At 36.3% G+C, this 14,367-nt stretch overlaps 1 protein-coding gene across 1 annotated transcript; it reads left to right on the plus strand.

Annotated features, from left to right (window-relative positions):
• Positions 1 to 1,398: 1,398 nt before the first annotated feature.
• LOC139498846 (putative leucine-rich repeat-containing protein DDB_G0290503) lies at positions 1,399 to 7,890 on the plus strand. The gene is made up of 2 exons (XM_071287427.1): positions 1,399 to 2,674; positions 6,538 to 7,890. Exons 1-2 carry the CDS (start codon positions 1,480 to 1,482, stop codon positions 6,933 to 6,935), a joined length of 1,593 nt encoding a protein of 530 aa, XP_071143528.1. The 5' UTR covers positions 1,399 to 1,479; the 3' UTR covers positions 6,936 to 7,890.
• Positions 7,891 to 14,367: the final 6,477 nt, after the last annotated feature.

The raw sequence follows: 14,367 nt of genomic DNA on the forward strand, positions 1-14,367 counted from the left end.
TCTATCATTTCGAACTGGAACTATTATACAAGTAAAAACTAAGTTTGCATAATAGTCCCAGATTCTATTAATGCATTGATTTATTAGTGAATTTTACACAGAGAGTTATCTAGCATTGGTTGTTATCTGTGAATTTAAGTCTGGCTCTTCAAAAATATTTGTGCAATTATATACCTAAAAATAAAATATATACATGTATGATATTGCAAACTGTTGAAAATAGCTTCCCTCAACTTTAATACATGATTAAAACCCATACCGCACAGGCAGCTATCTAAGACCCCAAGATTAAATATAACAAATGTAAAACAATTCAAACGAGAATACTAACGACCTAATATATATACAACGTAATGAATGAAACACAGACATGATATCAAACAACCCCCTTAATTATGAGGGATTGGATGGGGTTGAATGATTAAAGAATAATGCCCTTAAAAATTGAAGATTAGAGAATAACGGGCAAAATAAAATGAAGATTAGAGAAAAAGGGGTTAATTTTCTGAAGATTAGAGAAAAAAGGGATGAAAATTAAATGTTTACAGAATAACAGACCCCCAGTTATAGGCTCCTGACTTGGGACAGTCAAATACAGAATGCGACAGGGTTAAACTAGTTTGACATGCATGGTAATATCAATTGTCAATGAAATCGGTCTCTTCCTTTAGTAGTATAGATGCATACATGTATAAATATAATCAAATGATCCGTTGAAATCTAAAAGTACGTGTATACTGGTTACAATATTTAATCAATCCGCAAATAAATAAAACATTTGTTTTACAAATATATACCAAAAAGAGTCATTAATCAAACTTTGGTCTGTACCATGTGATAAACTTCACGAGGGTCTGAATGGGGAATACTATTATACTAGATTTTTTTGATTGATTTTTGTGTGTGTTTTAACGCCACTTTTAAGCACCGCTTTTGGGCTGTTTCGTGGATCAGTTTCGTAGCGGGTTGTTTTTATTGGTGGAGGAAGCCGGAGTGCCTGGAGTAAATCACCGACCTTCGATAGGAAAACTGATAATACTATTCAATTTATAATACTGGAGTAGAGTACAGCCGCAAAAGCGGGGTTCGAACTCACAACCTCGGTGTTGACTGGCTAGTGATACCAGTAGTAAGAACTTAACTCCTCGGCCATCGAGATCCCTTAAATAATATAGAATAGAGAATAATTGACAAATATAAAAAAATAGTATAGAGAAAAATGGACCAAAATATAAAGAACAGGGAAGATGACATAAAAATCAAAGAATACAGAAATGAAGGAACCCCCATCCAGATCCGCTTAGTTGTACACAGGAAAAGGTATATTAAAGTAAACAAAGTAAATTGAAATGTATATATGTGTTTGGTATTTGTTATCGCAAACCACATTAAGTTAAGTTATAAAAACAAGTAGTATAAATCGTTTCATTTTAAATATTTTAACATTATTTAGGCTACTTGGTCAGGATTGGTGTCGAAATGCATTGGAAGTGTTCTTTTATTGTTTGGGTTCTTTGTTGGTGGACTACTACTTCTTTTCTGGTCTCAAATTCAACCAATGATCCACAATATCATCAGTTGTCACAACAGCAGCACGAATTGGAGCAGTTAGTTAATCAGATGAAATATGTTCTGCTGGCTACAAAAGAAAGACTCGAAGTCTTGGAGAACTCTCAGACTGGTTTACCGCCAATCGGAAACGTGGAAAAGTATAATGATACAGACATGCGCAATGAATTTGAAAGTTTAAAAAAACAATATACCGTGCTGCAATCCGAAAATCAGAATCTGAAACAAGGTTTAAGTGAACTGCAACTTAATTTTACCGACACACAGAACAATGAATTCGATAGTTTGAAAAAACAACTTACGGTGCTTCAATCGGAAAATCAGAATCTGAAACAAGGTTTAAGTGAACTGCAACTTAATTTTACCGACACAAAGAACAATGAATTTGAAAGTTTGAAAAAACAATTTACAATGTTGCAATCGGAAAACCAGAATCTTAAACATGGTTTAACAGAACTGCAACATAATTTTACGGACACAAAGATTAAACTTGAGCATTTGAATAATGCTTCGGTAGAAAATCAACATTTGAAATCCAATTTTAGTATTTTACAACATCAAAGTATATCACTTGAAAGGAACTTTGTAAACTTAAAACATGAATTAGATCAGACAAAGAAAAATTTAGGACATTTTGAAACCGACATAAGAAATGAGATGATGCAAGCCAAGAATTCGAGTCAGACGTGTAATTCAAAATGTTCAAATGTTTCACATTTATTAAATACACTTGACAGAAAAACTGAAAACCAATTCATGAACTTAACTGGAAGAATTATCAATGCCGAGACTAACTTTAGTTTTATTAATAGTAAATTGAATCAGATTGAACAGCAGAGCGCTAGTTTAAATAACAAAGTTGCCGGAAATGATCAAAAACTTATTGTGCTCGAAAATCGATTGCATACCGAAATCCAAAACATTGGCCAGAACTATAGTACAAATGTCATCGCCATTGGTCACGCCATTAGTAATCTAGAAAGAAAAACCGACAGTGGAATTACAAATCTAACTGGTAGGACAGTTACTCTAGAACATAGTGTGGTTACCATAGACAATAAAGTAACGCACACATTACAGAGTGTAACATCGTCAACTGAGAAAGGTAATATTATACAATTCTTGACTTTTGGTTCATAAAATGATGCATCAACCCCAGAGATATGATATTCACCGAGGCCAACAATTCTTTTATCATATGACCCTTTATCCTTCTCCAATTTTCTAAAATTTGCTCAAGATACAGTGGAGATCACTTTTAACCTCTCATCAAATCTATCAGAATCTGTCAGGAGAACTGTTATAGGACAGTATGTAGACCTGTCAGCCTGGCATCTTTTAGACAGTTCTAGCTAGAACAGTTCTAATCTAGAACTGATTTGATCAGTTCTACATTTTTTACCTAGAACTGTTCTACCTAGGACTGATCCTGACAGTTCTACCCTAGAACAGTTTTAGACAGTTCTACCTAAAACTGACCAAATGTTGGTCAGTTCTACGACTAGAACAGTTCTATAACTAGAAAAGTTCTACGACTAGAACAGTTCTACGATTAAAACTGATTTGGTCAGTTCTAGGGCTAGAATTGATTTAGTCAGTTCAGAAATATAGATAAGCCAACAGAATGTAATATATAAGTTATATATATATTAAATTGCAGTAACGTCATTTAAAATAGTTTAAAGAACTCTTTGTCTGAAATATAGATAAGCCAACAGAATGTAATATATAAATCATAATTGCAGTAACGTCATTTAAAACTGTTCTACAATCCTGACAGGTTTGATCAGTTCTACTGCTAGAATAGTTTTAGACAGTTCTGCTGATAATTATACGGTTAGAACTGATTTGGTCAGTTCTGCAGACAGTCCTAAGATTTGGACTGTTCTACCTAGAACCGTTTTAGACAGTTCTACCCTAGACATGATCCTGACAATTCTACCTAGAACTGATTTGGTCAGTTCTACCTAAAACTAATTCTGACAGTTATACTTAGAACAGTTATAGCTCTGGGTTGAACTGTTCTAGAAAGTTTAGGACAGTTCTATTCTAGTTTGAATTTTTCGAAAAACTAAGGATTTTCTTATCCCAGGCATAGATTACCTTGCCGTATTTGGCACAACTTTTTGGAATTTTGGATCCTCAATGCTATTCAACTTTGTACTTGTTTGGCTTTATAAATATGTTGATATGAGCGTCACTGATGAGTCTTATGTAGACGAAACGCGCGTCTGGTGTACTAAATTATAATCCTGGTATCTTTGATAATTATTATCATCACTGGGTCGATGCCACTGCTGGTGGACGTTCCGTCCCCGAGGGTATCACCAGCCCAGTAGTCAACACTTCCGTGTTGACATGAATATCAATGATGTGGTCATTTTTACAAATGTCCTGTTTACAAAAGATTGAATTTTTCGAAAAACTCAGGATTTTCTTATCCCAGACATAGATTTAATTTACCTTAGCCGTATTTGGCACAACTTTTTGGAATTTCGGATCCTAAATGCTCTTCAACTTTGTACTTGTTTGGCTTTATAAATATTTTAATATGAGCGTCACTGATGAGTCTTATGTAGACGAAACGCGCGTCTGGCGTACTAAATGATAATCCTGGTATCTTTGATAACTACTATGACAGATTATTCTCACAGTTCTAATGAGAGGTTATAGAAGTGATCTCCACTGTACTTTAAAACAGTCCCTGTCTTTATATAAAATATTTTATTTGTTTTTGCAGTTGCTAATTTTCATAAGTTTATAGTCAAATGATAAACATGCATATCGCTTTGTTTATGAAACATCGATTTCTCATTTTTTCTTATTGATAACCTTTTACAAAGATAGCCTCATCAAAATCTCACGTTAGATTAAATAAATTGTTTTTGTCCCTTTGCGCCATACTATTCCTACCGTTCTCTATTTGTGTAAGTTCCTGGTTTCCAAATAGTTTGGTTTGAGTGTATTTGATGAAATTAAAGGAAACCTCGCAAAAATATACAATAATGATTATCATGATTTCATGCTAAAAATTCATGCCAAATGTCCCGTTAATCCTATATTGCTGACAATAGTTATTGTCTCGCTGTGTTGAAAACCAATTGTTGGCCCTTGGCTTTTTTCAGCTCTTCGGTCGGGTTGCTGTCTCTTAAACACATTTCTATTTCGATTCTAAATTTCATGTTTACCAGATAATATCAAAATATAATGGTAAAGTCCTGGTCACAACGAACCCACGACACAAACCCCAAAAAAGAAACAAAAAAATCGTACGATCTGTTGTGACCGGGGCTTAAAATTGAAACGAAAACACGCTGTAATCGGTGAAGAGTGCTAATCAAATGGCAACTACGACCAAGTATAGGATAACTTTTGAAGCAAAATTTAAGTAGATAGATCTTGACATTAGAAACGTTTTCAGGGATTAATAAACTATCATTTCCGCTTTTGAAGAGGTTTTTCTACATTCATTGGTTTGTCGCTGTACAGTTGTGTTTTTGGGACTGTTGTTCATAACAAACTGAATCATAAACATGCTTCAAATCACCCTTATTATTTTTTTTTGGTGTAACCGTGTTTTTAAAGAATGTCTTAGAAACTTGAGGTTACGTGTATGGTTACTAAAGCTTGTACACAAGAAAAAAGGGGCGAATATTTGATTGGTTAACCTCTAATGATCATTTTTATTTTCTTATATGCAATGAAATGCTATGTGCAGTTTGTCTTAAGTACTGAACAGGATTACACTTTACTCATGCCAAGTATTTCTTTATTTGAAACAAAGATAAATTCTGCACAATGTACATTTTAAAAAATTCATATTCAACAAAGACTAATAGGGGAAAATCAATTGTGGTATTTCACCTTAAAATGTAGAAATAAAATTAAAACAAAAATAAACTTTAAACTTTATATATTTTGTTTTGTTTGGTAGAACAAATCTAATTATTTACATAAACCAAAAGGTTAAACATAAACTTAGTCATTGAGAACATTTATTTAAAACTTTAAAAAGACATATATTATAATAGTTTGATAACCGATAAAAGGCGACACAGTAATGATATCTGTGTCTATTTTAATAGTGGCGAACCATCTAGTTCGGTTCATATATTGACTGACATTTGAATTAACTCTATCAAATAATAATGAACAAGCATATGTCCCCAGTACACGGAGGCCCCATCGACAGTAGACTGTGAAAAGGGGGTAAAATTTCTAATTTGGCATTAAAATTAGAAAGATCCTATCATTGGGAACATGTGTATTAAGTTCCAAGTTGATTGGACTTCAACTTCATCAGAAACTTCTTCGACCAAAAACTGAAGCGGGACGTATACGTACGAACGGACAAACAAATGGACGACCGAACGAACAGACGGATGAACGGACTCACAGACCAGAAAACATAATGCTCGTGAATGGGGTATATAAATTAACCAATATCATATATAATTTTATGTATTTGTGAAATGTCGATACTTTGAGTCCCAGAATCGACATTCCACCAGAACAGGAATAATCAAAATAGTTGCTCGAGTTTGTCTCCTATATGTATATCATCAGGAAAGACACTGAATTTTACAAAAATTAAACGAGCCAAGTTTATTTAAGAGAAGGTCTTTGGCACCACCTTAAAAATACTAGGCTCAGAATTTAGTGCACATCACGCGCATTTCGTCAACACAACACAACACTCATCAGTGACGCTCGAATAAAATAAGTTAAAAGACAAAAAACTTACTAAGTTACAGAACAGTGATGGTTAAAACTTTCGAATCGGGTTTTAATCATTATGGACAGGAAGTGACGATATTATCCTTCCTGAGCCTTTAAATTCGTGGTTATTGGTGTGTATGGGGCTGAATTCTCGCTCTTTAGTATACATATACTCTCTCTTTTTACCAATGCTTATCGCTTTATATCTTTTCTTATCATTTTTTTTTATATATTATGTTTTTCTTTCAGTTGGATTTACCGCCTGTGCGAATACAAGGACAGTAAATGTAGGATCACGTATACCATTCGACGATATAAAAGAGTCTCATGGAATTCATAACCTTGACCAACTAAAAACTAGGGGTGTATTCGAATGCGAGAAACCAGGCCTCTATCTCATATCTGCACATATTAGTTCACAGAACCCAGGAGCTGATTTCAGCATAAGAACAAATAAAATGGACGTAACAAGAGTTCAAGTAGTACCTTTAGCACCGCCCACAAACACACAAGGAAATTTACATACCGGAAGTGGATTAGTCATAGTGGAACTGGATAATTTAGACTCCGTGTGGATAGAGCCGTATTCTAAAAATATGAAAGTGTGGTATTTTTTTTCGTGTTTATCAATTGTAAAGTTAAAGTGATAAATATATAAAGGTTGAAACACTTTTTTGGGAAAAAAACGGATAATCATATTTTTATGTTCTGTAATTATTATCCTTTAAATTGTAGATTAATAGAAAATCAATGTGACTTCATGTACGTAACAACGTTTCAGTTATCTTCGGAAAAAAAATCAGTATAAAGAAAAACAAGATGTTTTTAAACTCTCGAATAAAAAGACTTTGAGGCCGAAACTTATAAATTTTAAGTTGATATAAAAGATATGTATATTTTTCAATTTTTTGTCCTTTTAATCATCGAATATTTTATTAGTCTACACGATAATTCAATAACTTGTTTCCCGGTGAGCAACGTGATATATACATTTTTCGCCCTAGTATTCACCAATCAAAATCTGACATCTTAACGTGAAGTATAATAGTACACCGGTGTAAATAGATATGATAAACATAACAACTGGAAAACGAAATAAAATCATAATTGCTTTTTCTATTTCATTTAAATTTTGGTGGCTACATGTCTTTTTGGAACTCATATCTCATTTTCTTATTTTACATTGTATGAATAATAGCACTTAGTTGTAGACTTCGCTTTTTTTTAGGAAGGAAAGACAATGTAACGCTGGTAATTATACGAACGAATAAATGCGTCAGACGTCGATTACTTCCGTTTCCTAACACCTTTTCGCACCGACACATTTTTTTTTGTTTTCAATAAGGTTCGCTTACCTTTCTGTACTTTCAAAATAATTTTTAAAATGATCGAAAGCTGAAAAATGATCTTCCGATATAAGAGCGATATACATGTTTTGATTTCTACATTAAGAGAGTTTCTTTTTTCGCGGAGATAAGTTATGATTTATTTGTGACAAACATTTAATTGCAGGATATGAAAAAGAAGAGTAACCATGGTAACTAGTCATATGTAAATAGTATGTCAGTAACTTACAAAACTGATAAAATGTAACAAATCGCATTACTTCATATTTTCTGTTCTTTTCTACTGTCTGTATGAACAAGAACGATCGCCCAAAACCGTTCCGATATAAGTTCGATTATTCACATCGTTCTTTATCTGCTGAATATGCTGACCGGGTGACAAGGGCTTAACACTTCAGTATCAACATTTTAATAAGAACAATGAAGAACTATTGCACTATTTCTTGTTCAATGTAACAATAAAAATACGTAGTATATTTTCCAATGAGACAACAATCTATCAGAGACCAATGTACGAAGATGTTAATAAATAATGATAACCGAATGGTCTTCAACAATGAGCAAAACAAATACCGTATTGTAAATTATGTATATATATCATATATTTATGACGAAATGTGCAAAACATTCAAATAAGATAGTAACTGATAAATGATTTTAAAGCAATAACTAAGAACAAGTATGAGGGACAACATCCAACGGCAGCCCATGAATTGCAGACGTCTGACTTGGGACAGCCACAAACAGTGACGTAGCTATGTCTTTTTTACGTGTACGCCCGAATCTCGGTGAGGGTCCTGAAGCTCAAAAGTGTCCAGGCAAAAGAACTTTCTGGTAGAGGATAAGAGGAGACGAAGCCTCCAGAAGTTTTAGAGTAGTCGAGAATGACATTTATAACTCATCAATAACAACATTCTTTAGATTCAAAATGGTTTATTTTTTATGTTAATTCTAATCATTGTGTTTATTAAGAATCTTATTACGGTCATTGGCCTTGGAGTAAACGTCCGAACCAGTTACTAGTACTTTAAAATATGATTAAAGGGAGCCATGGGGGTAAAGCACTCAATCAACATAAACACATTTTTATATGCAAATTTCGTAAATGAACATGCAATATCTAATTTTCTGAGTTGTTCATTTGCAATATTAAAATTTGTAAAGGGTTCTCTATGGAACCCTGGTTCTCGCTTGGGATTTCTCCCCGCAAAAAGTATATTCATTTATCAGTCCTTCACAGGATTCAAACAAATAATAAAAATGCATTTATTTAGATTTCTTTTTCTTGGTCTGGAATATTAATTTATGCACAAGTTTAATAACAAAACTTGTTATAATTTATGGAGGTTTATAATTTATCATGTAAATTAACTCATCATAGATACCAGGATTAAAATGTTGTACTTAGACCAGATGCGTGTTTTGTCTACAAAATACACATCTATGTCGCTCGAAACAAACGTGACAAAAATTCCAGATCGTCATTAAACGCTAAGAAGGTTTTACAAAGTAATTGATATGCAAGATGACATTTTAACACCAGACTGTAAATGCAAAAAATATAAAATTCTTTTATCCATAAAATACGGGAAAACATATCATTTACAATTTCGTCATTATGCTCTGGATACTCTTTTGACCATAAACAGTTTTTGTTCATTCAACGCTAAGAAGGTTTTACAAAGTAATTGATATGCAAGACGACATTTTAACACCAGACTGTAAATGCAAAAAAAAAATAAAAAATCTTTGATCCATAAAATACGGGAAAACATATCATTTACAATTTCGTCATTATGCTCTGGATACTCTTTTGACCATAAACAGTTTTTGTCAAGCTCCCGTAAAATTTTACGAAGGTTTGACAAAGTTATTGATATCATAAAACTTTAACCACATACTGAACCTACATGTTCATAGTTATAATATTTGCACCGCCAACGATATTAAGGATCGGAATGTCACGCTTTCGCAACATAAATGTCAATGGCTAGACAAAAAAAATGCAAACAACATATCGAATCTTAGCACATAATGAATATTGCTTTAAATAAATTTACCAAATTCAAGTGTACGCCCGGGCGTTTTGACGTAAACGTAGCTACGCGCATGACAAAAGAATGTGGCGGAGATAAACATGTTTGAAAGTGTTCAACCTTCCAAACCTGGGATAGTTATTTAACAGCACAACATAAGAACAAACAGTTAAATAGTACTCACAGTTACTCGCTGCTTACAAGAAAGCTTTTGAATCAATGGTTCAAAGATCTAAAGTTGACGTCAACGCTTCGAAAATCTTACAGACGCCATCACCAGTTGGTTGACCGTTATGGAATATCTGTTTTATATATAACGACAGATATGTTTTTATTTGCGTAACGAAACAAATCTGTCCTCTTTTGCTCACAGGTGAACAAACTAAGTGAGTTTTCTTATCTAATTTGTACTTACATTAACAACACGACGGATGTCAAGTTCTGTTTACCCTAGCAACACGACGGATGTCAAGTTCTGTTTACCCTAGCAACACGACGGATGTCAAGTTCTGTTTACCCTAGCAACACGACGGATGTCAAGTTCTGTTTACCCTAGCAACACGACGGATGTCAAGTTCTGTTTACCCTACCAGAGCACATGAGATCTATGTCGGCTTGTTGGAGTTTGAATATCCCTAAGGTATTTTTACCCCACCAGAGCACATGAGATCTATGTCGGCTTGTTGGAGTTTGAATATCCCTAAGGTATCCCTACCCTACAAGAGCACAGGAGATCTATGTCGGCTTGTTGGAGTTTGAATATCCCTAAGGTATCTTTACCCCACCAGAGCACATGAGATCTATGTTGGCTTGTTGGAGTTTGAATACCCCTAAGGTATCTTTACCCCACCAGAGCACATGAGATCTATGTCGGCTTGTTGGAGTTTAAATATCCCTAAGGTATCTTTACCCCACCAGAGCACATGAGATCTATGTCGGCTTGTTGGAGTTTGAATATCCCTAAGGTATCTTTACCCTACCAGAGTACATGAGATCTATGTCGGCTTGTTGGAGTTTGAATATCCCTAAGGTATCCATACCCTACAAGAGCACATGAGATCTATGTCGGCTTGTTGGAGTTTGAATATCCCTAAGGTATCTTTACCCTACCAGAGTACATGAGATCTATGTCGGCTTGTTGGAGTTTGAATATCCCTAAGGTATCCATACCCTACAAGAGAACATGAGATCTATGTCGGCTTGTTGGAGTTTGAATATCCCTAAGGTATCTTTACCCCACCAGAGCACATGAGGTCTATGTCGGCTTGTTGGAGTTTGAATATCCCTAAGGTATCTTTACCCCACCAGAGCACAGGAGATCTATGTCGGCGTGTTGGAGTTTGAATATCCCTAAGGTATCTTTACCCCACCAGAGCACATGAGATCTATGTCGGCTTGTTGGAGTTTGAATATCCCTAAGGTATCTTTACCCCACCAGAGCACATGAGATCTATGTCGGCTTGTTGGAGTTTGAATATCCCTAAGGTATCTTTACCCCACCAGAGCACATGAGATCTATGTCGGCTTGTTAGAGTTTGAATACCCCTGAGGTATGTTTACCCTACCAGAGCACATGAGATCTATGTCGGCTTGTTGGAATTTAAATATCCCTAAGGTATGTTTACCCTACCAGAGCACATAAGATCTATGTCGGCTTGTTGGAGTTTGAATATCCCTAAGGTATCTTTACCCCACCAGAGCACATGAGATCTATGTCGGCTTGTTGGATTTTGAATATCCCTAAGGTATCTTTACCCCACCAGAGCACATGAGATCTATGTCGGCTTGTTGGAGTTTGAATATCCCTAAGGTATCTTTACCCTACCAGAGCACATGAGATCTATGTCGGCTTGTTGGAGTTTGAATACCCTTGAGGTATGTTTACCCTACCAGAGCACATGAGATCTATGTCGGCTTGTTGAAATTTAAATATCCCTAAGGTATCTTTACCCTACCAGAGCACATGAGATCTTTGTCGGCTTGTTGGGGTTTGAATATCCCAAAGGTATCTTTACCCCACCAGAGCACATGAGATCTATGTCGGCTTGTTGGAGTTTAAATATCCCTAAAGTATCTTTACCCCATCAGAGCACATGAGATCTATGTCGGCTTGTTGGAGTTTGAATATCCCTTAGGTATCTTTACCCCACCAGAGCACATGCGATCTATGTCGGCTTGTTAGAGTTTGAAAATCCCTAAGGTATCTTTACCCCACCAGAGCACATGAGATCTATGTCGGCTTGTTGCAGTTTGAATACCCCTGAGGTATGTTTACCCTACCAGAGCACATGAGATCTATGTCGGCTTGTTGGAATTAAAATATCCCTAAGGTATCTTTACCCTACCAGAGCACATGAGATCTATGTCGGCTTGTTGGAGTTTAAATATCCCTAAGGTATCTTTACCCCACCAGAGCACATGAGATCTACGTCGGCTTGTTGGAATTTAAATATCCCTAAGGTATCTTTACCCCACCAGAGCACATGAGATCTATGTCGGCTTGTTGGGGTTTATATATCCCTAAGGTATCTTTACCCCACCAGAGCACATGAGATCTATGTCGGCTTGTTGGAGTTTGAATACCCCTGAGGTATGTTTACCCTACCAGAGCACGTGAGATCTATGTCGGCTTGTTGGAATTTAAATATCCTAAGGTATCTTTATCCTACCAGAGCACATGGGATCTATGTCGGCTTGTTGGAGTTTAAATATCCCTAAGGTATCTTTACCCCACCAGAGCACATGAGATCTATGTAGGCTTGTTGGAATTTAAATATCCCTAAGGTATCTTTACCCCACCAGAGCACATGAGATCTATGTCGGCTTGTTTGGGTTTGAATATCCCTAAGGTATCTTTACCCCACCAGAGCACATGAGATCTATGTCGGCTTGTTGGATTTTGAATATCCCTAAGGTATCTTTACCCCACCAGAGCACATGAGATCTATGTCGGCTTGTTGGAGTTTGAATATCCCTAAGGTATCTTTACCCCACCAGAGCACATGAGATCTATGTCGGCTTGTTGGAGTTTGAATATCCCTAAGGTATCTTTACCCCACCAGAGCACAGGAGATCTATGTCGGCTTGTTGGAGTTTGAATATCCCTAAGGTATCTTTACCCCACCAGAGCACATGAGATCTATGTCGGCTTGTTGGAGTTTGAATATCCCTAAGGTATCTTTACCCCACCAGAGCACATGAGATCTATGTCAGCTTGTTGGAGTTTGAATATCCCTAAGGTATCTTTACCCTACCAGAGCACATGAGATCTATGTCGGCTTGTTGGAGTTTGAATACCCTTGAGGTATGTTTACCCTACCAGAGCACATGAGATCTATGTCGGCTTGTTGAAATTTAAATATCCCTAAGGTATCTTTACCCTACCAGAGCACATGAGATCTTTGTCGGCTTGTTGGGGTTTGAATATCCCAAAGGTATCTTTACCCCACCAGAGCACATGAGATCTATGTCGGCTTGTTGGAGTTTAAATATCCCTAAAGTATCTTTACCCCATCAGAGCACATGAGATCTATGTCGGCTTGTTGGAGTTTGAATATCCCTTAAGTATCTTTACCCCACCAGAGCACATGCGATCTATGTCGGCTTGTTGGAGTTTGAAAATCCCTAAGGTATCTTTACCCCACCAGAGCACATGAGATCTATGTCGGGTTGTTGGAGTTTGAATACCCCTGAGGTATGTTTACCCTACCAGAGCACATGAGCTCTATGTCGGCTTGTTGGAATTAAAATATCCCTAAGGTATCTTTACCCTACCAGAGCACATGAGATCTATGTCGGCTTGTTGGAGTTTAAATATCCCTAAGGTATCTTTACCCCACCAGAGCACATGAGATCTACGTCGGCTTGTTGGAATTTAAATATCCCTAAGGTATCTTTACCCCACCAGAGCACATGAGATCTATGTCGGCTTGTTGGGGTTTATATATCCCTAAGGTATCTTTACCCCACCAGAGCACATGAGATCTATGTCGGCTTGTTGGAGTTTGAATACCCCTGAGGTATGTTTACCCTACCAGAGCACGTGAGATCTATGTCGGCTTGTTGGAATTTAAATATCCCTAAGGTATCTTTATCCTACCAGAGCACATGGGATCTATGTCGGCTTGTTGGAGTTTAAATATCCCTAAGGTATCTTTACCCCACCAGAGCACATGAGATCTATGTAGGCTTGTTGGAATTTAAATATCCCTAAGGTATCTTTACCCCACCAGAGCACATGAGATCTATGTCGGCTTGTTTGGGTTTGAATATCCCTAAGGTATCTTTACCCCACCAGAGCACATGAGATCTATGTCGGCTTGTTGGATTTTGAATATCCCTAAGGTATCTTTACCCCACCAGAGCACATGAGATCTATGTCGGCTTGTTGGAGTTTGAATATCCCTAAGGTATCTTTACCCCACCAGAGCACATGAGATCTATGTCGGCTTGTTGGATTTTGAATATCCCTAAGGTATCTTTACCCCACCAGAGCACAGGAGATCTATGTCGGCTTGTTGAAGTTTGAATATCCCTAAGGTATCTTTACCCCACCAGAGCACATGAGATCTATGTCGGCTTGTTGGAGTTTGAATACCCCTGAGGTATGTTTACCGTACCAGAGCACATGAGATCTATGTCGGCTTGTTGGAATTTAAATATCCCTAAGGTATCTTTACCCTACCAGAGCACATGAG

Source organism: Mytilus edulis, chromosome 12, assembly GCF_963676685.1.
Source record: "Mytilus edulis chromosome 12, xbMytEdul2.2, whole genome shotgun sequence".
NCBI classification, from domain to species: Eukaryota; Metazoa; Mollusca; class Bivalvia; order Mytilida; family Mytilidae; genus Mytilus; species Mytilus edulis.

What these genes read in the sequence shown, in the direction of transcription:
- LOC139498846 (XM_071287427.1), top strand. Translation starts at nt 1,480, where the DNA reads ATGCATTGGAAGTGTTCTTTTATTGTTTGGGTTCTTTGTTGGTGGACT. An exon ending in AACATCGTCAACTGAGAAAG is followed by an intron (nt 2,675 to 6,537) that starts GTAATATTATAC and finishes TTTTTCTTTCAG; the next exon opens with TTGGATTTACCGCCTGTGCG.